Source organism: Physella acuta, unplaced genomic scaffold, assembly GCF_028476545.2.
Source record: "Physella acuta isolate Inbredline_101_S28 unplaced genomic scaffold, ASM2847654v3 ptg000972l, whole genome shotgun sequence".
NCBI classification, from domain to species: Eukaryota; Metazoa; Mollusca; class Gastropoda; family Physidae; genus Physella; species Physella acuta.
This window is the reverse complement of record NW_026732489.1, coordinates 133,364-158,537: the sequence shown is the minus strand read 5'-3', so window position 1 is coordinate 158,537 and position 25,174 is coordinate 133,364. Positions and strand designations below refer to the sequence as shown.

The 25,174-nt window shown below is 39.4% G+C and overlaps 2 protein-coding genes across 2 annotated transcripts in view; one reads left to right on the top strand and one right to left on the bottom strand.

The window, feature by feature from the left end:
- Positions 1–514: 514 nt before the first annotated feature.
- On the top strand, positions 515–24,690 carry LOC131954090 (uridine phosphorylase 1). Its single transcript, XM_059317610.1, has 9 exons — positions 515–618; positions 2,877–2,988; positions 10,714–10,831; positions 11,192–11,353; positions 21,253–21,367; positions 21,661–21,731; positions 22,442–22,583; positions 22,927–23,073; positions 23,328–24,690. The coding sequence occupies exons 2-9, from the start codon at positions 2,915–2,917 to the stop codon at positions 23,465–23,467; spliced, it is 969 nt and encodes a 322-aa protein (XP_059173593.1). The 5' UTR covers positions 515–618; positions 2,877–2,914; the 3' UTR covers positions 23,468–24,690.
- The window catches only part of LOC131954092 (prefoldin subunit 5-like), a 50,294-nt gene continuing 42,857 nt past the window's right edge, over positions 17,738–25,174 (bottom strand). Inside the window, exon 6 of the mRNA XM_059317613.1 lies at positions 17,738–17,749. The gene's annotated coding sequence lies outside the window, so the exon portion shown is untranslated. The remainder of the gene's footprint in view (positions 17,750–25,174) is intronic.

Genomic DNA, 25,174 nt, shown 5'->3' with positions numbered 1-25,174 from the left:
AGAAGAACTAGTCTAGTTTCACTCGTCTGTTTTTAGACCTAGAGTTTACAACGAATATTCACTAAATTTTAATGTTATCTATTATCTAGATTTCTAGATCTAGAATATATAATTCTACGCTTTCTTGGAAAACAGTTCTCGTAAATTCGTAATACAAAATTGTACCGGAAGTAAATAACAGTACCGTAACCAAATTTTTAAGTTCGGCGATTTACTATCAATGTCATGTATTTTTAGACGAGTCATTATTATTGTTTTGAAACGAGATAGAAACTTGCATGGAAGGCAGATTATAGAAAGATTCGATCTAGACATAACTAGATCTATATGTTAATCTGTTCAGACTTTTGTTCTGCTAACTAGATCTAGTCTACATTTAATTCAGGATAGAAAGCGTAACTAACTAACTAACAACGTGTAAAGTGAGGTTAACTCACTAACTAAACCGTAATCATCTCACAACACAAAGTGTTAAACACTGTGACTGAAATCCCACTCAATAATTTATAGACTCTAATATATCTAGACTAGACTTCTACTTACTTTACTACTTAGCAGAGTAGAGCCATCAATATTATCATCAAGTCTAGACTCTAGTCTTAAATATTAAAGGAACAAGTAAGTAAAGTTTTAAAACAGCATTCAGCATTTCCGACAATTTAGTCTAATTCCAAATTCTTTTACTTCTTTTTTACACTCTTATTCTCTACTACTCACTAGCCTCTACTACTAATGTCAATGAGCTAGACCAGGGGTCTCCAAAGTACGGCCCACAAGGTCCTCTCATCCGGCCCGCTGAGATATTTTTGTCCAAGGAAAAAATGTTTGTTGGAGGTGGCTGAGGAACTTTGCCCAGAAAATTCAAAACGATTTGAAAATGTAGCTTTGGGTGCAAATACCATTGCCTGCCGTATGACTCAAACAGTAAAAAATGCATGCAAGTTTCGCCATTTTTCAATTGCATTGGATGAGTTGCTGAAATTTATACATATTTCTATATAATTTATATTTCGTTGGGGGTAGGGAAACTCGGGAAAGGGGGTAGATCTATATGTTCTTCAGTGGGGAGGGGGGGGGGGCTCCGCCACCCCAAAGAGATGCCCGGAAGAAACTGGCCCCCGAACTGATATTTGATAGTTAATGCGGCCCTCGGGTTGAAAAGTTTGGAGACCCCTGAGCTAGATCTTGATCTAGAGTTCAATTTTTTGTAACTACTCCAGTACTCAAGTAGGCTTAGTCTTGTTTCTAATAGAAACTCCTCATACAATTTTAAAATGTTTTATTAGCTAAGTAAGAGGTTATTACAGAATCAGACTAGATTAGTCACTAGATCCTTCATCTAGATATCTAGATCTAGATTCTAGATATAATTAAATTTTAGTAGGGTAGAATTAGAATGACAAGATTACCATCATTGTAATTTAACCAGTCTATACTATAGTAATAGTCAATAGATCTAAAAATCTAGGCAGTATACTAATGGACACCAGCGAGTTGACGAGATTCCTTCCAAAATGTTGTTGACATGGAATAAAAATGTGCTTTTTAGATTTAGACCGTAAAAAAAAATAAAAAATAAAAACTTAAGCCTAAAATTAATTTAGAAATTTTATATTTTTAGAATAAATGCTATAAAAGTTGCAAATCCAGAGAACTTAAAAATAATTTGTTGAGTTTAAGGCTACATTTCTATTTATTTTCATCAAGCCTAAGTTATAACCGGATGTTTCACTTTCGTAAGACAAATATTGATTAGCTGTACAGTAACTTAGTGATCGATAACTATTTGTTTACAAAACTTTGAAGATTAAGTTTTTAAATAACAATGCAAATTTAAACCCCATGTCCTAGTTTTTCTACTTTTAGCTTAAAGTGTGTACAATAAAATTTATGGCAGCCTATCGAATAGCTGGATGCCATTGTTTATGTCGCCATTACACGTGAAAACCAAATTGTTTTTGCTTTTTTTTAAATTTGTATTTAGTTACCGAAAATATTAAAAACATCAAATACATCCAATTTTTAGTAAAGTCCGAAATAAACCAGACAGGATTTTATAACCATATCAATTGTAACTACGCCATGCATGATTTTTTAATTAATTTATGGGCCTCTCAAATACCTTTGAGACTTTTCTTGCTGGCGTCCATTACTAGTAACTCTACTTAGCTAGATTCTAGATCTAGATTCTACCTATTTTTTCAAGTAATTCACTCCTAGAAATTAGAATCTATCTAGTTTTCTAGACTAGTTGTGGCTGTCCTATTGTGGTGACTCAGCTGAATGAATACAAATTTAAGTTCACTTGGTCTAGTAAATTAAAAAAAATAATTCACTAATTCAATTTTTTCTAAATGAAATATATTATGCAAATTAAAAAATCAACATCGATATTAAATAAGGTGGTGTCCTTTTCAGCATTATGTAAGTAAATTTTCAATATAGTTATGAGGCTTGTAAAAAAAAAATTACTAGAAATTTATTATGGGCATTGCTGAAACTACCTAAAAAAATCAGAAGATGACCCTGGTTCCATTGTTCAAACAACTTCTTAATTAAAATCAAGGTAGGGCCTATGTAAATTACTAGATCTAGTAGCACAATGCTTTTAATCTGACCCAGGAGAAAGTAGTAAAAGTTGAGGGCATTTTGTGCTGACCACAGAATGCCTTCACATTCAGAGGTAATAAATAAACGCCACTTGTTCTGATCAGATATGAAGAATTTGAACTTGTCTTCTGTTTACCTGACCCTTATTCTAATCTTGACCTTATGACCATATCCCAGTACCTAACCAGAGCCCAAATCTTAACTGTAACACAATGTATTATAAAGCTAACTGTTGAAGCTAGACAAAACCATCTTTCAACTTTCAGTCAGAAGGTGCCTCTCAACAAAGCCACTAGTCGTCATCATGTCAACATCTTCTGAAAGCAAATTTCATCCAATCAAGACAAATGAGCAGCTACTTACAGACTACACTCCACAGTAAGTAAACCTTAGTTCACAGGTTGCTGTAAGTAAACCTTAGTTCACAGGTTGCTGTAAGTAAACCTTTGTTCACAGGTTGCAGTAAGTAAACCTTAGTTCACAGGTTGCAGTAAGTAAACCTTAGTTCACAGGTTGCAGTAAGTAAACCTTTGTTCACAGGTTGCAGTAAGTAAACCTTAGTTCACAGGTTGCAGTAAGTAAACCTTAGTTCACAGGTTGCAGTAAGTAAACCTTTGTTCACAGGTTGCAGTAAGTAAACCTTAGTTCACAGGTTGCAGTAAGTAAACCTTAGTTCACAGGTTGCAGTAAGTAAACCTTAGTTCACAGGTTGCAGTAAGTAAACCTTAGTTCACAGGTTGCAGTAAGTAAACCTTAGTTCACAGGTTGCAGTAAGTAAACCTTTGTTCACAGGTTGCAGTAAGTAAACCTTTGTTCACAGTTTGCAGTGTTAAACATGTAGGGTTTAAATTAAATTATAAAACAATTCTGTACAAGTCTAAAGTTTAAAGATTATAATTACTGAAATTGTAATCTTTATTATTACTATTAACATTATATAAAATGAAAAGTATATATATATATAAATGTAACTAGGGGAAGTTACCAGACATAAGAAAGCGGTACAGCGCTGTCAACTTTGACACGACTTATGTAATAACACAGGTGGTGGCTGATAACGATCAGAAAGCCAGGGCGTAGTATCTCGGGAAGCGATACGAAAGACGGTCTGTCAACTTTGATGTGACAGGATGCAGATGGCTTATTAAATCGGACTGTACAACAGAAGCGGCGTAATGCAACGATTACGATTACGAGTATGATAGGACCGAATATGATTACGGATATGAAGGGGATAAATAAGGAAGGCGACGGCTGAGCTCGCAGTCTCTCTCTCTCGCCCGCTTTCGATCAGTGAGTCAGTGTGGGAGAGTATCAAGTTGGTTATTGAACGGGTTAGCCGTATTGTGTTAAGAAGGACGTTAGACATGTGTATTCAGTTAGATGAAGCCTAGTGAGGACTGTTGGGGGTCCGTTGATTCAGACTATTATTGTGAAACATCTCTCTTGATTCATTATATTATTGTGAAGCATTCTTTGATTCATGTAATAAAAGGATCAATAATGAACCTGCATCTTCGAGTATCTATGCTGTGGTCAATGTTGTGTGGAATGAGTGGTTAGACTCGGGAAGGTCACATTTGGCGTTGTCGGCAGGGTAGCCAGAGACTCGTTACATTTGGCGTTGTCGGCAGGATAGACTCGGGGACTCGTTACATTTGGCGCTGCGATCAGGATGAATTCAACGAGACTTGCCGCTTTAGGCACCCATAGTCAACCTAGTTCATAACTGTGTTTAGTGTGTGTGTGAATTCGGATATTCAGGAACAGTGAAAATTGAGGAACGAGGAAAAATTTTTTCATACACACACGGTAAGAAAGAACTCTTTTTTTTTACTAAAGGAATAAAATGTCTACTCTGGACGAGAAGCAGACCCATATTGTGGTCCTGCCCAGAGAGTCCCACATTAACAAATTTTACGGGGACGGTGATCCAACTTTAACCAACAGGTTCAGTGAAGAGGTCAAAGCGGCCTGGGCCTCGAGAAACATGTCACCAGAGGAAAGATTAAGACTGCTGATGGGCAGTATAGGAGAGACGGTTAGGGCAGAGGTCAAATGCCACGATAAAACCGTCCAATCAGATCCAGATAAGGTGTTGGATCTAATTATGGAGACCTTTGGGGAGAGACGGTCGGGATCGCAACTGCTATCGGGGTTCGTAGGCTTAAAGCAGAGAATGGCGGAGAGTGTGATGGAGTATTCACACCGAATAAACAGGGCCTTTGATTCGGTAAAGGGCAAAACACCTGACATTGATGTACGCCTACTGAGGGACCAGTTCATCGAGGGGCTAGCAACCCCGATCTTAAGGAGAGAGTTGAAAGAGGAGGTCCACAAAGACCCGCAGTTGACCTTCCTTCAGGTTAGGAACTCAGCGATCCGCAGGTCCGAGGATGAGGACCAATCGAACTGTTCGGTGGACAAAGTCTCTGTGCCGGAACAGAAACAATCCCCACCCACGGGGACCGGCACGGTGGAAACCATGATGGCTCAACTGTTGGCCCACCTGGATAAGGTTAACCAAAGATTGGAGAGGTTGGAAAGCAGGTCAACAGCTGAGAATCAGGAAAAGAACGGGACAAAACAGAGACAGGTTGGACGGCCGCGACCCGCCGGTCCATCACTCCGGTGGACGGCTGACGGTCGACCAATTTGCTTGTCCTGTTCACAACCCGGACATATGGCACGGTACTGCCAGGGAAACGGTCGTCCTCTGTAAGGCAGGGCCAGGCTACAGAGGGGCGAGGTTATGGCCCAAGAAGCAAAATGATGGGAGTCTGTCCCGAAATGGTGATTACGATTGGGGACATCGCGGTGAAGGCAATTGTGGATACAGGCTCCCAGGTGACGACAATTACGGAAAATTTTTACACCAAATGGATGAAAGGAAAAGACCATAGGTTGAGGTCTGACACATGCATGCGCCTGACGGCAGCTAATGGACTAACCATTCCATACTGTGGTTATTTTCTGGCGGATGTCGTGGTGGCGGGACAGAGGTTGAAGCAGGTTGGGGTGTTCGTTACGAAACACAACCTAGAGACAAATGTGTCAAATATACCTTGCCTGTTGGGCATGAATATTCTTGGCCAGTTGCCAGAATTTCTTACAAATATTGTCGGATCGACCACACCAGGTCGGGGATCCAAGTTGGCCAGGTTTGCCAAGACCAGAGGAAGGATATCAGTCCCGGCAAACACGGTCAAGGCAATCACATTACAAATTGGGGATAGAAGCGTGAATGGTGATGTGATGATAGAACCATGTGGCGCCGCACTGAGGGCAGGCGTCGTGTTACTGCGGACATACACATCAGCGGAAAATGGACTAGTTCAAGGATTAGTGGCAAATGTTTTGGATGAGGAAATTTTTATACCGCCTAATACTCTGGTAGGAGTACCACAGAACGTCGAGGTACAAAGGTCGGCACAGTGCATCGAACTGAGCAATACCAGCAGTAATGAAGTAACAATTAGGTCGGTCAATGTGACGGCCGAGGTGAAGAAAGAGGATGGCCGATCATATACATTCCCGGAAACTGAGGACCCAAAACTAAATGAATTGTTGAATAAGTACAGGGATATATTTGCCTCGTACGAGGGTGATTTGGGTTACACGGAAGTAATAAAACACCAGATACCCTTACTACAAGACAAGCCGGTGGCGCAACCTTATCGAAGATTACCACCAAGTCACTACTCTGCGGTGAAGGCACACCTGAACGATCTACTAAAAAAGGGAATTATTACAACCAGCACGAGCCCGTATGCGGCACCGATAGTAGTGGTAAAAAAGAAGTCAGGGGAGATAAGACTGTGTTGTGATTACCGGAAATTGAACAATATCACAAGAAGGGATGCATTCCCCTTGCCTCGTATTGATGAATGTCTTGATGCGTTGGGGGGAGCAAGATTTTTTTCTACCTTGGATTTGGCTAGTGGCTACCACCAAGTGGCCATGCACCCCAACGATCAACATAAGACTGCATTTATTTCTCCACTGGGACTGTACGAGTGGACCCGTATGCCGTTTGGTCTAACTAATGCACCTGCTACATTCCAGCGAGTAATGCAGAGTGCTATGAGTGACTTTCTATTTCAAATAATGTTGGTGTACTTGGATGATATACTAGTTTATTCAAAAACTTGGGAGGACCATCTAGAAAGATTAGAACAAGTGTTTCTCCGTCTTAGGGAGATAGGAGTAAAGCTGAACCCAGACAAATGCTGCTTCGGTCTGAAATCGGTACATTTTTTGGGTTACGTGATTTCGTCGGATGGCATCGCCACTGACCCAGATAAAATTGCAGCTGTTAAAGAATGGAAACAGCCAACAACTACAGTAGAGGTCAGATCATTCTTGGGCTTTGCTTCCTATTATAGAAAATTTGTGCCTGGTTTTGCAAAAATTGCCGCACCATTGCATGACTTGGTAAACAAAATGACAAAGAAACACAGTAAGGAGAAAAAGAAAGGTAAAACACAACTGATAGGTGAATTATGGACTGATGAATGCCTGAACTCGTTTAAGCTATTGAAAAAGGCTTTGACAGAGGCGCCGATATTAGGATACGCAGACTTTGACAAACCATTTCGGCTAGAAATTGACGCCAGCTCTAAAGGTCTGGGAGCTGTGCTATCACAACAACAAAAGCAAGGTTTCAGGGTTATTGCTTATGCCAGTCGAGCTCTGAAGGAATCAGAGAAGAACATGACAAATTACAGCGCCATGAAACTAGAACTTTTGACATTAAAATGGGCTGTGACGGAAAAATTCAGGGACTATTTATTAGGTGCTAAATGTGTGGTATACACTGACAATAACCCCTTGAGTCACCTAAAGACAGCAAAGTTGGGATCCATCGAACAGCGATGGGCAGCAGAATTGGCACTCTTTGACCTAGAGATAAAATATCGCCCGGGGCGGTCCAATGGCGATGCGGACGCCTTATCAAGGAATCCTTACGAGAGACCGGGCGATGAGGAAGAAACGCTGACAGGAATAGGTGAGGTCAGAGCGTCAACAGATATCCCTCACGGGGTGCAAGTGAGGCAGAACGGACAGACCGGGGTGGAGCACATTTCCACAGAGCCCGGACATAGGGACATTGGTGATTTTAGTTGCCTTAATCACAAAGAGATAAGAAATGCCCAGAGAACGGATAGTGGCTTACAGCCGCTGTTGAAACACGTCCAGGAACAAAAATTCCCAGGAAGAAGGGAAAGAGAACAATTTGGTCGAGAAACAAAGAAAATACTGAGTCAGTGGGACCGTCTCAGTATACAGGATGGTGTTCTCATACGGAGAATTCATGACCAAATTGATGGGACAATACACCAGGTGGTGGTGCCTGGACAATTACGAGAAGAAGTGCTAAGGTTGGCACATGACAGGGCAGGACACCAGGGTCAGGACAGGACGCACAAAATATTACGACGGAGGTGTTACTGGCCCAATATGGAAATGGAGGTCAAACGCCATTGTGAGGCTTGTGTGAGGTGTCAGCATGCAAAAATGCCAGTTGTCAAAATGAGACAGCCATCGGGACACCTATTAGCGACAAAACCACTAGAGATTGTGGCTATGGACTTTACGTCGTTGGAGCAATCATCGGATGGGACGGAACATGTGTTGGTAGTGACTGATGTATTCACCAAATGGACTGTGGCGGTGCCCACACGAGATCAGACTGCCAAAACAGTGGCAAAGGTCTTAATAGAACATTGGTTCATCAAATATGGCATACCAAGACAATTACACTCTGACCAAGGAAGGGCCTTCGAGTCAGAAGTAATTAACCAACTGTGCAGCCACTACGGGATCAACAAATCTAGAACAACCACATTTAATCCGAAAGGAAACGGACAGTGCGAGCGGTTCAACCGCAGCATGCATGATTTGCTGCGTACTCTAGAACCTGAACAGAAAAAACGTTGGCCTGATTTTCTCCCAGAGTTGGTATATCTATACAACTGCACACCCCATGCCACAACCGGCTTTTCGCCATACATGTTGCTGTTCGGACGGGAGGCTCGATTGCCCCTTGACTTGTTCCTAGGAAAAAAGGAGAGTATGACTGGCTCATACACTGCACTGGAATATGTGAATGAACATATGAGACGAATTAGAGAAATGTACAGGGTAGTACAGGAAAGACTAGAACATGAAGCACGGCGAAGGGAACCGCCGGTACAGACAAAGGACCCGCCACTCAAACTGAACGACAGGGTATTACTGCGTAGCCACCCGTTAGGCAGAAACAAAATCCACGACCTCTGGGGACAGGAGATATGGCAAGTCGTGGAGATGCCTAAAGTAGCAGGTGGCCCCTTTAAGATAAGACCCATCGATCACACCAAACCGGATCGGTGGGCGAATATTGCTCAATTAAAGAAATATTGTCATAGTCAAGAAGAGCAGTTACACACAAGGAAATCCAAGACAATTAGGGAACCGGAAACTATAACGGAAATTCACATACCCATCCCGGAACCATGTCACCATCAACAGCGCAACAGCGATACACAAGGGGAGGATACCGGCAACAAGGAGGATCCCGGTCCCTCCAAAAGCAGAGAGACAGTAGACCATCAGTTAAGTGGTCCGCGGAGAAGTTTGAGAAACAGAAAGAATACGAAATTTTTTGTCAGCAACCATCAATTCTTTCATGGTCGCGCTGGTATGAGAACAGACTGTTCAAAAAGTCATAAAAGTGAACTGGTGAAGGCACCAGACGAAAAAAGGTGGATGTGAATTCTAGAACTGTTTTGTGTCTGAGGAAGATGATGTAGACACATTTGATATGTGAAATAGGGATAACGGTCAATCTTATACGAATGTGACGACATTGACAGTGAGTGGAACAATGGATTTTTTTTTACGGTGGTGCGATGGACTTTGAAGGACTGCACCTGCCGGGCGTTGTTTGTGGTTGATAACACACAAAAAAAGGCAGGGGTGGATGTAACTAGGGGAAGTTACCAGACATAAGAAAGCGGTACAGCGCTGTCAACTTTGACACGACTGATGTAATAACACAGGTGGTGGCTGATAACGATCAGAAAGCCAGGGCGTAGTATCTCGGGAAGCGATACGAAAGACGGTCTGTCAACTTTGATGTGACAGGATGCAGATGGCTTATTAAATCGGACTGTACAACAGAAGCGGCGTAATGCAACGATTACGATTACGAGTATGATAGGACCGAATATGATTACGGATATGAAGGGGATAAATAAGGAAGGCGACGGCTGAGCTCGCAGTCTCTCTCTCTCGCCCGCTTTCGATCAGTGAGTCAGTGTGGGAGAGTATCAAGTTGGTTATTGAACGGGTTAGCCGTATTGTGTTAAGAAGGACGATAGACATGTGTATTCAGTTAGATGAAGCCTAGTGAGGACTGTTGGGGGTCCGTTGATTCAGACTATTATTGTGAAACATCTCTCTTGATTCATTATATTATTGTGAAGCATTCTTTGATTCATGTAATAAAAGGATCAATAATGAACCTGCATCTTCGAGTATCTATGCTGTGGTCAATGTTGTGTGGAATGAGTGGTTAGACTCGGGAAGGTCACATTTGGCGTTGTCGGCAGGGTAGCCAGAGACTCGTTACATTTGGCGTTGTCGGCAGGATAGACTCGGGGACTCGTTACATAAATATATATAAATATAGCTGCATTTTGCACAGTGAGACAATGGATGCACTAAACAGAAGTGGAATGCATATGTGGGCATTATGGTAGTGAAGTTTAGTTTGGGTCATGGTGGTCATTATGGCAGGTAAAATTTAACTCCCAAGGTAGAGGCTAAGTACATCCTTCAGATTAGGGATGAACAGCTTTAATCTTTTTTTGGGTTGGTTCTGCGGTCTAGCACTCTACCAGTCTGTTCTGTAAAGCTACTGAAATCAGATGTAAAGCTACTAAAATAAGGTGTAAATCAATCAAAGATTGAGAAAATAAAATCAGATTTACTTTTTTGGGTGAAATACATGATAAAGAAATTATTGAAATTATTAGCCATAATCAGAAAGGTTATTATTTATTCTTGTTGCATAACTGCTACAGTAACCATATCTTACCAAATGCACCAATGTTTCAGAGATGGCCAGATAAAGCTAAGAAACCCACACATAGCTGAGATGGAAGAAGATGTGTTGTACCACTTAGCACTCAGCAATAAAAAGCATGACCTTAAAGAGATGTTTCATGATGTCAAGGTCAGTTTTGAGACCTTGTAACCTTTAGGCTGAACAACCTAGACCCAATGCTACTCTCATTAAACCATGGGGTATTGACACTTAGGTCCACTTTTAAGCCAGGCTAGGGCTATGAGTGAGACCTACCAACAAATTCTGGTATTTTGGATTTTTGTCTACCATGTACCAAACATTACTTTTTTATTAAATAAACCTTTTAACATTTATTGTATTAAGTCTAGATTGTTGCCATTCTGCTTTCTGTTTGTTTATCTGTCTGGTCTAGCCTGTGACTCTACTTTCAGTTTGTCTGTCTAGCCTGTGACTCTACTTTCAGTTTGTCTGTTTTGGTGGGTCACCAACCTGTGACTCTACTTTCAGTTTGTCTGTTTTGGTGGGTCACCAACCAGGATGCAGAACTTTGCTGAGCTGCTGGTGTCTGAGCTGAAGATCAAAATCCCAGCGGGTCAGACGTTGACCAACATAGCCCATGGGTCAGACAGATATGTGCTGTACAAAGTTGGCCCAGTCATTTCAGTCAGTGTAAGTCACATGTGTTTAAATATTTTCTGGGGCTGGGAGAAGGGATGTGGTATTTTTTGTTGTCAAGGAAGTAACTAACTAAATTGGAATGTTTTCTGTATAATGGTCTGGAATTATAGTGTTAAATTATTTCCATTGGAGTGCTAACAGTTTATCTTGTATGATTAATCATAATTAACTTTGGTTTTTACTTTGGTTTTATTAATAATTCATGGCAACTTTTAATGCTTGGTAACCTCTCACAAAAGTAGTATATTAGGTCGCTTTTGGAGCGTATTCCTGGCGGAGGTGGGGAGGGTGAGGAACAATGACATATAGTAAAATACTCGGGAGCAGGATGCGCGGGTGGCGCAAAGACATATAGCAAAATACTCCCAGCCTGGCGCATCGGGAGGGTAAGGGTGGGTGAGCAGGATGTGGGGGTGGCGCAAAGACATATAGTAAAATACTACGCCAACTGGGGTTGGCGGAGGTGGTGGGGAAGTAGGTCACCTTTTGGTGACCTTGTGACGTAATCTTTGACCTTGTGACGTAATTAGTGACCTTGTGACGTCATCATTGACCTAGTTACGTAATGTTAATGCGTTTTAATGAGTTTTAATGAGTTTTTTAAATTTTAATTAATTTTTTATTGACTAGTTACGTAATTTGATTATTTGTTTACTTTTTTAATTGTTTAATTTGTTGTTTACTTGTTGTTTAATTTAATTACTTTGTTTATATTGTGTAATTTTTATTAACGAGTTACGTAATTTGATTATTTGTTTACTTTTTAATTAATTTTTTATTGAGTAGTTACGTAATTGGATTTTAATTTTTTTGAATTTTTAAATTTTTAATTTTATTTTATAATTAGTTAAATTATTATTAACTAGTTACGTAATTTGATTTTAATTACTTTGTTTATTTGTTTATTTAATATATTTCTTTTCTTTGTTGTTTAATTTGTTGGTTTGTTTATTTGCTTGTATGTATGTTTAATAGTAAACGGAGAGGGGGGTGGTTGAGGGGAGGGGTGTGCTAGCGTGGACTTTGTATAGGGACCATTCAGCAACACAATGAACGTTACAAAAATAGAACATCCATTTAACCACATCTGTTACTTATTGATCCGCGATCCTTTGTTCTTGTCAACCACTGACCGGAGATTTATGGGCTTTATATTGATCGCACCCACTGGCCATCAGTACGATGTCCCACCTAATTAAATTGATTATGCTTCACCGATTTTATGCGTTGTTCGCCGACCCGATCACAGCAGGGGTTCCGCATTTAATTAAAAGAGATAAGTGTCTCTCCGCGAAGCCCGCGTTAAGTGTGGGAACACTTGTTACCACGTTAATCGATTTTACCGAACGCTTTGTTAGCTCCGCGAAGTACTTAGGTCATTATGCAACAGCTGTTGTGCGACAGCTGGGGGTGTAATTAGACTGACCAACCGGACATTACCTTGTTGGTTTTCTAGTACGCGTATGCTACACGTATATACACACACACACACACACACACACACACACACACACACACACACACTAAATTTATGTGGGTTCGCGAAGCGATCCCACCGGGAGGTATGGTAATTAACGCGAAACCAGCGTTAAGTGTGGGAACATCTGTTACCACGTTAATCGATTTTTCCCCCGGTTGGGTCCCGTGCTTTTCACTAACAGTTATACGGACAGTATCATAGGTTTTTTCATCGAGTAAAGAAATAGTATTGATCGACCCGGGTCGAGCGGTGTGTTGTATGTAGTTGGTATATCCATGTTTTGTTGTTGGTTGGTGTAGAGTTTATACGAGGATCGGTGAAGTTTAAATTTTTAATTTTATTTTATAATTAGTTTAATTATTATTAACGAGTTACGTAATTCGATTTTAATTTTTTAAATTTTTAAATTATTTTTTTTTAAATTATTATTTTTAAATTTTATTTTTAATTGTTGTTTACTTGTTGTTTAATTTAATTACTTTGTATAATTTATTTGTTTGAAATTCATTTTAATTAGTTTGCTTTTAATTTCTTTGTTGTACGCCGTTTAAAATAAAAGACTAACACTAGCGTGTACTAGAAAGTGTCATTGTGTATAACATCCATTTAACCACAGCTGTTACTTATTAGTGACAGCTTGTACTTATCGATCCGCCCGTGATCCTCCCCAGCGCTCCCCGTGGTTGCTTAATAGCGGGCTCACTGAAGCGATCACAACAGGTAATTAATCGAAGCCATTAAGTCCCTCTCCGCGTTAAGTGTGGCGACAGCTGGTGCTGTAATTAGTCACGGCTCTCGACTTTTTTCATTAGACTACAGCTGTACATGAACTATGTTCACATATCGTACGCCCGGTCATTCTTTGATCAAATTAAAAAATTTTGTTTCCACATGTCCTGCGAACCGTCCCTTGCTATGTATGAAAGATTAATGGTTGTAACTATTCGCTTATAGCGAGGGTCAGCGAAAACAAAAATATATTTAAGGGTCGGAATTTTCTTTCAACCACCGTTAAGTCAGGTTTTGAGACGAAACGAAGTCTCGGTAGGTTCGTGTTTTTTAATGGGCGACAGGGCGACTTGGTGCGTTGGTACGTAGGTATGCGTGGGTAGACATGTTTTTTACAAGTCTGGAAAAGTAATTAAGTTTTTTATGACCGTTCCGATTTTCTTTTGATCTGACCACCATTTGACCACACTGAGCCAGATAAATTTAACAATTGTCGCAGCGGGGTTTATTTTAAGTGCACCCCGTGCACGCTTGTTTACATTTTAAAAGACGTGTCGCGTGTCTTCCCCTTACGGCTTCCCTAATAGAGAAACGAGAGGAAAGACAACTGTTCTAAAATTAGAACAGCCTTGTCTACAGACACGAGTATCGTCCCTTGTGAAAAAATTCGCGTCAGAATCCTTAACTAAACAGTCAATTTCTTTAAAAAGTTAAAAAATAATTTAGGAAGACAAGGGTTAACAAAATATATATCTTAGTCTTGCAGCAGATTACCTTCCCATGTTCACTTTAGTATTACAGTTTTCATCAAACTTCTTTTTGACTTGAACTTCTTTAATTTTTAAGAAAGTTTACTTATACATAATACATTACGTCTAAGGACAATTTTTTTATTTTTACCACTCAATGTATTTTCTTTTTCTATATCTTACATTGTCATCTTAATTTTTGATCACCTTAGGTGGTGGTAAGGTGGTAAGGTGGTGGTAAGGTGGTGGTAAGGTGGTGGTAAATTTGCTTAAGATTATAAACTTCAAGTTTTAAAAATCAACAACGTTATAGTACGTCGTGTCAAATGACACACCGTTAAAATGTCTACATTTAAATTTCACCAAAATAAGGATGTATAAACTAAATATGATATGACGTTAGCATACATATAATTCAATCTAATCACTCTAAAGTACAAATCAATAATTTTTATTGATTAAGGGGCTGGGTGAGTTATTTTTATCACTATTCGCCCTTCCCCTTCCCTTTGTCCGCAACCCCTTTCCCCTTCGCCCATCCCTAACCTCAATACCAACCGTACCACTACCCATTCTATTCCATTAAAGAGACAAAGGATTTATGACAATCCTAAAGACAAATATTTATTCAACTAATATCACAACCCCCTAGAAACCACTCCAACAGACTGGGATACATAACTTGTAGACACCACTCCACGTTGAATATCTCTTGCACCCTACCTACATCGACAACTTTGTCCGCCGCCCTCGCCCCCGGCCCTAAACAACCGATAGATAAACACACCGTACCACTACCCACACTATTCCCTTGGACAGACAAAGGACAAAGTAACAGACAAACATTTATCCCCCTTCGTTTACTGTCACAAGTGACAACGTTCTCATCCAACTCCAAAACATCCATGGCCGAATTTCGAAACCTGTCTTGTTGAAAACAAAGACCGTCCCACTCTAGTGTAAACTCTACCCCGACCAACTCCGAAACAGGGATGGTCCACGTTTTAAATCTACCTTAGTGAAAACAAAAGCCTTCCCACTCTAGACTCGGCCCCTAACACTTCCAAAACATACCTGTACAATTTTTGAAACCACCCTCGGTGAAAACTTCACCGACACTAGTATGGACTCTACACCTACCGATTCCAAAACATGAATGTTCCGAGTTCAAAACCAACCTTCACCGACACTAGTATGAACTCGGCTACCAACAATTCATAAACATACATGTACCAACTTTCCAACCTGCCTCAGTGCTAACAAAATTCCCCGACCCTAGTATTAACTCGACTGCCAACAATTCCTAAACATCGCTGTACCAACTTTGTAACCTGCCTCGGTGAAAACTTCACCGACCTTAGTTTAACTCTACCTAACAATTCCAATGATGCATGTACGAACTTTGTAACTTGCCTCGGTGAAAACACCCCCGTCCCTAGTATGAACTCGGTTACCAACAATTTCAAAACATGCATGTTCCGAGTTCAAAACCAACCTTCACCGACACTAGTTTAAACTCTGCCCCATCAATTCCTAAACATGCATGTACCAACTTTGTAACCTACCTCGGTGAAAACTCCCCCGACCCTAGTATGGACTCTACACCTACCGATTTCAAAACATGTATGTTCCGAGTTCAAAACCAACCTTCACCGACACTAGTATGAACTCGGCTACCAACAATTCCTAAACATGCATGTTCCGAGTTCAAAACCAACCTTCACCGACACTAGTATGAACTCGGCTACCAACAATTCCCAAACATGCATGTAACAACTTTCCAACCTGCCTCAGTGCTAACAAAATTCCCCGACCCTAGTATGAACTCGACTGCCATCAATTCCTAAACATCCATGTACCAACTTTGTAACCTACCTCGGTGAAAACGTCACCGACCTTAGTTTAACTCTACCTAACAATTCCAATGATGCATATACGAACTTTGTAACCTGCCTCGGTGAAAACACCCCCGTTCCTAGTCTGAACTCGGTTACCAACAATTTCAAAACATGCATGTTCCGAGTTCAAAACCAACCTTCACCGACACTAGTATGAACTCGGCTACCATCAATTCCTAAACATGCATGTGCCAACTTTGCAACCTGCCTCAGTGTTAGCAAAACTCCCCGACCCTAGTATGGACTCTACACCTACCGATTCCAAAACATGTATGTTCCGAGTTCAAAACCAACCTCGGTGAAAACTTCACCGACCTTAGTTTAACTCTCCCTAACAATTCCAAAACATGCATGGTCTAGATTCGAACCCTGCCTCGGTGAAAACGTCACCGACTCGTGTATAAAATCTGTCCCAACCAACTCCAAACCTTCCCAGGGCGAATAGTGATAAAAATAACTCACCCAGCCCCTTAATCAATAAAAATTATTGATTTGTACTTTAGAGTGATTAGATTGAATTATATGTATGCTAACGTCATATCATATTTAGTTTATACATCCTTATTTTGGTGAAATTTAAATGTAGACATTTTAACGGTGTGTCATTTGACACGACGTACTATAACGTTGTTGATTTTTAAAACTTGAAGTTTATAATCTTAAGCAAATTTACCACCACCTTACCACCACCTTACCACCACCTTACCACCTTACCACCACCTAAGGTGATCAAAAATTAAGATGACAATGTAAGATATAGAAAAAGAAAATACATTGAGTGGTAAAAATAAAAAAATTGTCCTTAGACGTAATGTATTATGTATAAGTAAACTTTCTTAAAAATTAAAGAAGTTCAAGTCAAAAAGAAGTTTGATGAAAACTGTAATACTAAAGTGAACATGGGAAGGTAATCTGCTGCAAGACTAAGATATATATTTTGTTAACCCTTGTCTTCCTAAATTATTTTTTAACTTTTTAAAGAAATTGACTGTTTAGTTAAGGATTCTGACGCGAATTTTTTCACAAGGGACGATACTCGTGTCTGTAGACAAGGCTGTTCTAATTTTAGAACAGTTGTCTTTCCTCTCGTTTCTCTATTAGGGAAGCCGTAAGGGGAAGACACGCGACACGTCTTTTAAAATGTAAACAAGCGTGCACGGGGTGCACTTAAAATAAACCCCGCTGCGACAATTGTTAAATTTATCTGGCTCAGTGTGGTCAAATGGTGGTCAGATCAAAAGAAAATCGGAACGGTCATAAAAAACTTAATTACTTTTCCAGACTTGTAAAAAACATGTCTACCCACGCATACCTACGTACCAACGCACCAAGTCGCCCTGTCGCCCATTAAAAAACACGAACCTACCGAGACTTCGTTTCGTCTCAAAACCTGACTTAACGGTGGTTGAAAGAAAATTCCGACCCTTAAATATATTTTTGTTTTCGCTGACCCTCGCTATAAGCGAATAGTTACAACCATTAATCTTTCATACATAGCAAGGGACGGTTCGCAGGACATGTGGAAACAAAATTTTTTAATTTGATCAAAGAATGACCGGGCGTACGATATGTGAACATAGTTCATGTACAGCTGTAGTCTAATGAAAAAAGTCGAGAGCCGTGACTAATTACAGCACCAGCTGTCGCCACACTTAACGCGGAGAGGGACTTAATGGCTTCGATTAATTACCTGTTGTGATCGCTTCAGTGAGCCCGCTATTAAGCAACCACGGGGAGCGCTGGGGAGGATCACGGGCGGATCGATAAGTACAAGCTGTCACTAATAAGTAACAGCTGTGGTTAAATGGATGTTATACACAATGACACTTTCTAGTACACGCTAGTGTTAGTCTTTTATTTTAAACGGCGTACAACAAAGAAATTAAAAGCAAACTAATTAAAATGAATTTCAAACAAATAAATTATACAAAGTAATTAAATTAAACAACAAGTAAACAACAATTAAAAATAAAATTTAAAAATAATAATTTAAAAAAAAATAATTTAAAAATTTAAAAAATTAAAATCGAATTACGTAACTCGTTAATAATAATTAAACTAATTATAAAATAAAATTAAAAATTTAAACTTCACCGATCCTCGTATAAACTCTACACCAACCAACAACAAAACATGGATATACCAACTACATACAACACACCGCTCGACCCGGGTCGATCAATACTATTTCTTTACTCGATGAAAAAACCTATGATACTGTCCGTATAACTGTTAGTGAAAAGCACGGGACCCAACCGGGGGAAAAATCGATTAACGTGGTAACAGATGTTCCCACACTTAACGCTGGTTTCGCGTTAATTACCATACCTCCCGGTGGGATCGCTTCGCGAACCCACATAAATTTAGTGTGTGTGTGTGTGTGTGTGTGTGTGTGTGTGTGTGTGTGTGTGTATATACGTGTAGCATACGCGTACTAGAAAACCAACAAGGTAATGTCCGGTTGGTCAGTCTAATTACACCCCCAGCTGTCGCACAACAGCTGTTGCATAATGACCTAAGTACTTCGCGGAGCTAACAAAGCGTTCGGTAAAATCGATTAACGTGGTAACAAGTGTTCCCACACTTAACGCGGGCTTCGCGGAGAGACACTTATCTCTTTTAATTAAATGCGGAACCCCTGCTGTGATCGGGTCGGCGAACAACGCATAAAATCGGTGAAGCATAATCAATTTAATTAGGTGGGACATCGTACTGATGGCCAGTGGGTGCGATCAATATAAAGCCCATAAATCTCCGGTCAGTGGTTGACAAGAACAAAGGATCGCGGATCAATAAGTAACAGATGTGGTTAAATGGATGTTCTATTTTTGTAACGTTCATTGTGTTGCTGAATGGTCCCTATACAAAGTCCACGCTAGCACACCCCTCCCCTCAACCACCCCCCTCTCCGTTTACTATTAAACATACATACAAGCAAATAAACAAACCAACAAATTAAACAACAAAGAAAAGAAATATATTAAATAAACAAATAAACAAAGTAATTAAAATCAAATTACGTAACTAGTTAATAATAATTTAACTAATTATAAAATAAAATTAAAAATTTAAAAATTCAAAAAAATTAAAATCCAATTACGTAACTACTCAATAAAAAATTAATTAAAAAGTAAACAAATAATCAAATTACGTAACTCGTTAATAAAAATTACACAATATAAACAAAGTAATTAAATTAAACAACAAGTAAACAACAAATTAAACAATTAAAAAAGTAAACAAATAATCAAATTACGTAACTAGTCAATAAAAAATTAATTAAAATTTAAAAAACTCATTAAAACTCATTAAAACGCATTAACATTACGTAACTAGGTCAATGATGACGTCACAAGGTCACTAATTACGTCACAAGGTCAAAGATTACGTCACAAGGTCACCAAAAGGTGACCTACTTCCCCACCACCTCCGCCAACCCCAGTTGGCGTAGTATTTTACTATATGTCTTTGCGCCACCCCCACATCCTGCTCACCCACCCTTACCCTCCCGATGCGCCAGGCTGGGAGTATTTTGCTATATGTCTTTGCGCCACCCGCGCATCCTGCTCCCGAGTATTTTACTATATGTCATTGTTCCTCACCCTCCCCACCTCCGCCAGGAATACGCTCCAAAAGCGACCTAATATACTACTCACAAAACCATGTTTTACTTAACTAACATCTTAGCAGGGGGTAGCCAGGTTTTTGGTGTAGAGGAATTAGCAAGTGGACAGGAAGGATCTTCTATTTATAATGTTCCACTTTCCCTTCAATTTCCCCCTTGCCCAGAATATAAGTTGACCAGAGACGGACAAAGGTCTGTGGACATTTGACATTGAACTTGTGGGAACGACTTGATGCCCTTTATAAACCCCATCTCCGACTACCAACATACAACAGTAGGACAAAGGTCTGACTACCAACATACAACAGTAGGACAAAGGTCTGACTACCAACATACAACAGTAGGACAAAGGTCTGACTACCAACATACAACAGTAGGACAAAGGTCTGACTACCAACATACAACAGTAGGACAAAGGTCTGACTACCAACATACAACAGTAGGACAAAGGTCTGACTACCAACATACAACAGTAGGACAGAGGTCTGACTACCAACATACAACAGTAGGACAAAGGTCTGACCAACTTTTGACATAGAGAATGTAAAGAATATTGCATGCAGTGTCACATCCAATGCTGACTGCGACAAGGTCATAATTTCTTTAGTCAGCCTGTCCATTTTAAAGTCCAAATACTGGGTCCCTCCTCAGGTCAACACCTGTACATTTTAAATTCCAAAAACTGGGTCCCTCCTCTGGTCTACACCTGTACATTTTAAATTCCAAAAACTGGGTCCCTCCTCTGGTCTACACCTGTACATTTTAAATTCCAAAAACTGGGTCCCTCCTCTGGTCTACACCTGTACATTTTAAATTCCAAAAACTGGGTCCCTCCTCTGGTCTACACCTGTACATTTTAAATTCCAAAAACTGGGTCCCTCCTCTGGTCTACACCTGTACATTTTAAATTCCAAAAACTGGGTCCCTCCTCTGGTCTACACCTGTACATTTTAAATTCCAAAAACTGGGTCCCTCCTCTGGTCTACACCTGTACATTTTAAATTCCAAAAACTGGGTCCCTCCTCTGGTCTACACCTGTACATTTTAAATTCCAAAAACTGGGTCCCTCCTCTGGTCTACACCTGTACATTTTAAAGTCCAAAAACTGGGTCCCTCCTCTGGTCAACACCTGTACATTTTAAAGTCCAAAAACTGGGTCCCTCCTCTGGTCAACACCTGTACATTTTAAAGTCCAAAAACTGGGTCCCTCCTCTGGTCAACACCTGTACATTTTAAAGTCCAAAAACTGGGTCCCTCCTCTGGTCAACACCTGTACATTTTAAAGTCCAAAAACTGGGTCCCTCCTCTGGTCAACACCTGTACATTTTAAAGTCCAAAAACTGGGTCCCTCCTCTGGTCTACACCTGTGCATATAACCAAAGTCCTAACCCAAAACTTAATGTTCACAGCATGGTATGGGCATCCCATCCCTGTCCATAATATTCCATGAAATCCTCAAGCTCATCTACCACGCTGGATGCAGTGATGTTGTCTTTTTTAGGCTAGGCACTAGTGGAGGCCTAGGTACTTTGGTTCTGTTGCTTAAATCATTTTAGTTTTGCATTTTCTAAAGAAAAATATCTTTTGTTTATTAAAATAACTTTTAAAATCAATAAGGTAATTATAATTTCAATGAAAATGTTAATTCAAAAATTGTTGGTGTAGTAAAATTTAAACTAATTAAGTTTAATTATAGTATCTTTAGTTTAAACCCCTTTAATTAAAATGTTTAGGTTTAGAGCTATAGTTTAAACCCCTTTAATTAAAATGTTTAGGTTTAGAGCCATAGTTTAAACCCCTTTAATTATAATGTTTAGGTTTAGAGCCAGGAAGTGTCGTCATAACAGACGAAGCTGTTGATGAATTACTGCGACCATATATGGAGTTGGTAAGTTATGAAAATATTCAAAGAAAATAACATAAATATAAAAAGAAGTTTTAAATAACCTTTAGAATTTTAAAATTCCATTCAGGAATTTTCTGCTAACAAGTGTGAGAATTATGCTTAAAATTATCACAATGTTTAGTTCAAATGTATTTAGAATGGCTACTTGGTAATCTATAACATTTTTTGGGCAAACAGGTGTCCGTTTAGCCATTTGTCCTAGATCAGTTTAACATCTGCTATATAAAATCTTGTATTTGTATGTTGGGGTACTCATAATGAGGTACCACTGTATGTTAGGTCACTCATATGTCGAGGTACCATATGTTAGGTCACTCATATATCTAGGTACCACAAGTTAGGTCACTCATATGTTGAGGTAGCACAGGTTAGGTCACTCATATGTCGAGGTACCATATGTTAAGTCACTCATGTTGAGTTAGCACAGGTTAGGTCATTCATGTGTATAGGTACCATATGTTAGGTCACTCGTATGTCAAGGTACCATATGTTAGGTCACTTATATGTTGAGGTAGCACAGGTTAGGTCACTCATGTGTATAGGTACCATATGTTAGGCCACTGGTATGTCAAGGTACCACCATATTGGAGGGGTACATGTACTACCAACACATATTTTATCAGTTGCTTACTGTGGCTGATGCTGGAGATGATGTGCACTTAAAATATCTTAGAAATTATTTGTTCACACAGTCGACCCTTGGCATGGTCATTCAACACCCATCTAAGCTGGACAAGGACATAGCCGATGAGTTGATGACCTTGTCTAATCCAGAGGGGGACGGGTACATGACAACAATAGGAAAAACAATGTGTACGCTGGATTTCTATGAAGGTCAGTCTCTTAACAAGTTTGTTTTTGTTATCAATCTCCTGACAATCTACACTCAACTGTCTGAAGTCTTTATCTATATCTTTGTCTCTTTAAATACCTTAAGGAAATGTGTTAATACTGATATATATATATATATATATATATATATATATATATATATATATATATATGTATATATATATATATATATATATATATATATATATGTTGTACGTATAAGCCTATATATTTATTTGATTTGTCTCTGATTACAATAAAAAAATAAAAATCTTATAATGAACGATGTGACTTTTTTTAGTCCCTTGTAAAATGAACCCACCAAAATGAAAGTATTTTCCTCTAGGACAAGCTCGTCTAGACGGAGCATTCTGTGAATACAATGAGGAGGACAAAGTTGCCTTCCTCAAGCGTGTTTACAACAGAGGTGTTCGCAACATCGAGATGGAGTCGCTGTGTTTTGCTGCCTACTGCTACAGGGCTGGTCTCAGGGGTAATCTGTTTCCTCCCAGCAGATGTCACCTGTTCTTCTATCACATGTCACCTGTTTATCAGCTGTTACAACCGTGACCTACTCTTCTGTCAACTCTGACCTACTCTTCTGTCAACTCTGACCTAATGTTCTGTCAACTCTGACCTAATGTTCTGTCAACTCTGACCTAATGTTCTGTCAACTCTGACCTAATGTTCTGTCAGCTGTGACCTACTGCACTGTCAGTCGTGACCAACAGTTCTATGTTGTTTCAGGAGCTGTGATCTGCTGCACACTGTTGGACAGACTAAAAGGGGACCAGATCAACACCCCCCACAACATCATGGAGGAGTGGCAGTGTCGGACACAGAGGCTCGTTATTGCATTCATAAAGAAAAGGCTGGGAATTAATTAGTACAGTTGATTAGGACAAGATTCTGCCAAAGTAGACACCATGTTAGAACTGTACTAGATGTCTGTGAAGAAGTCAACTAAAGGTGCTGTTACCCTATGTAACGTTGTGCTGTGTTCAGAATCTTGGCTTGCATTTTTATGCTACCAAATGTATTATCTAATCTTACTTATATCAAGTAGCTAAGTGTTATTTGAACTGCTTGAATTATATAACCTGCACCAATTATAGAAGATCTAAAAATGTTATATTTTACTCGAGAATTGTTATAGAAGAATTTAATCTGAAATATATATATTTATATTATTATTTTGATGAATATATAATTAAAACTATTTGTATAGAGAGCTCACCTGAAATGGTACTCACCTCTACCTGCCAGATTGATACCACCTGTGATATTTTATGGATATTTTCTTACTTAGGAGATTATTTTTTTACTGACCAGCGCTAAATAATTGTTTTTATTCCATAGATTTTTTTTTGTCAATCATTAAATTATAACTCATATTTCTGAGATTATTAATTTTTACAAATGATACCAATCAAATATTGCCATGAGAACATGAAGTATTTTTTTCCATCAAAAGCTGCAGGGTTTGTTATGGTGTTGTATACACACCAGTTACATATCAGATTAACCTTTGAACTCTAGAATTTGTGATTGGTTGCCACACCAAGTGTTACATGATGTGCCCACATATACTGTAGGTGTTTGATTAGATGAGTTTTGTGTTATTATAAACCATATAAAAGTAATCAAGTGAGCAACTTTTTTTTTTATGACAATCATTGCTTTGTAATCTTTGTATCGCGCTGGTGCTACACATGTAGTAGTTCTGGAATACTTTTTGCCTCTGGTCATGTTATGCTGTACTGAGGAGATGAAACTCTGAAAGAAAGCTGTAATATTTCACTTTGTATCATGCCATTACTATAGTAGAATGTGCACTGAACAAAACTCAGATTAGAGACTGGCTTTCTTCCTGTGACTGTCCAGTCCATTAAATGTGATGTTTGACTGGCTTTCTACCTGTGACTGTCAAGTCCAATAAATGTGATGTTTGACTGGCTTTCTTCCTGTGACTGTCAAGTCCATTAAATGTGATGTTTGACTGGCTTTCTTCCTGTGACTGTCAAGTCCATTAAATGTGATGTTTGACTGGCTTTCTTCCTGTGACTGTCAAGTCCATTAAATGTGATGTTTGACTGGCTTTCTTCCTGTGACTGTCGTCCATTAAATGTGATGTGTGACTGGCTTTCTTCCTGTGACTGTCAAGTCCATTAAATGTGATGTTTGACTGGCTTTCTTCCTGTGACTGTCAAGTCCATTAAATGTGATGTTTGACTGGCTTTCTTCCTGTGACTGTCCATTCCATTAAATGTGATGTTTGACTGGCTTTCTTCCTGTGACTGTCCAGTCCATTAAATGTGATGTTTGACTGGCTTTCTTCCTGTGACTGTCCAGTCCATTAAATGTGATGTTTGACTGGCTTTCTTCCTGTGACTGTCCATGAAATGTGATGTTTGACTGGCTTTCTTCCTGTGACTGTCCAGTCCATTAAATGTGATGTTTGACTGGCTTTCTTCCTGTGACTGTCCAGTCCATTAAATGTGATGTTTGACTGGCTTTCTTCCTGTGACTGTCCATGAAATGTGATGTTTGATTGGCTTTCTTCCTGTGACTGTCCATGAAATGTGATGTTTGAC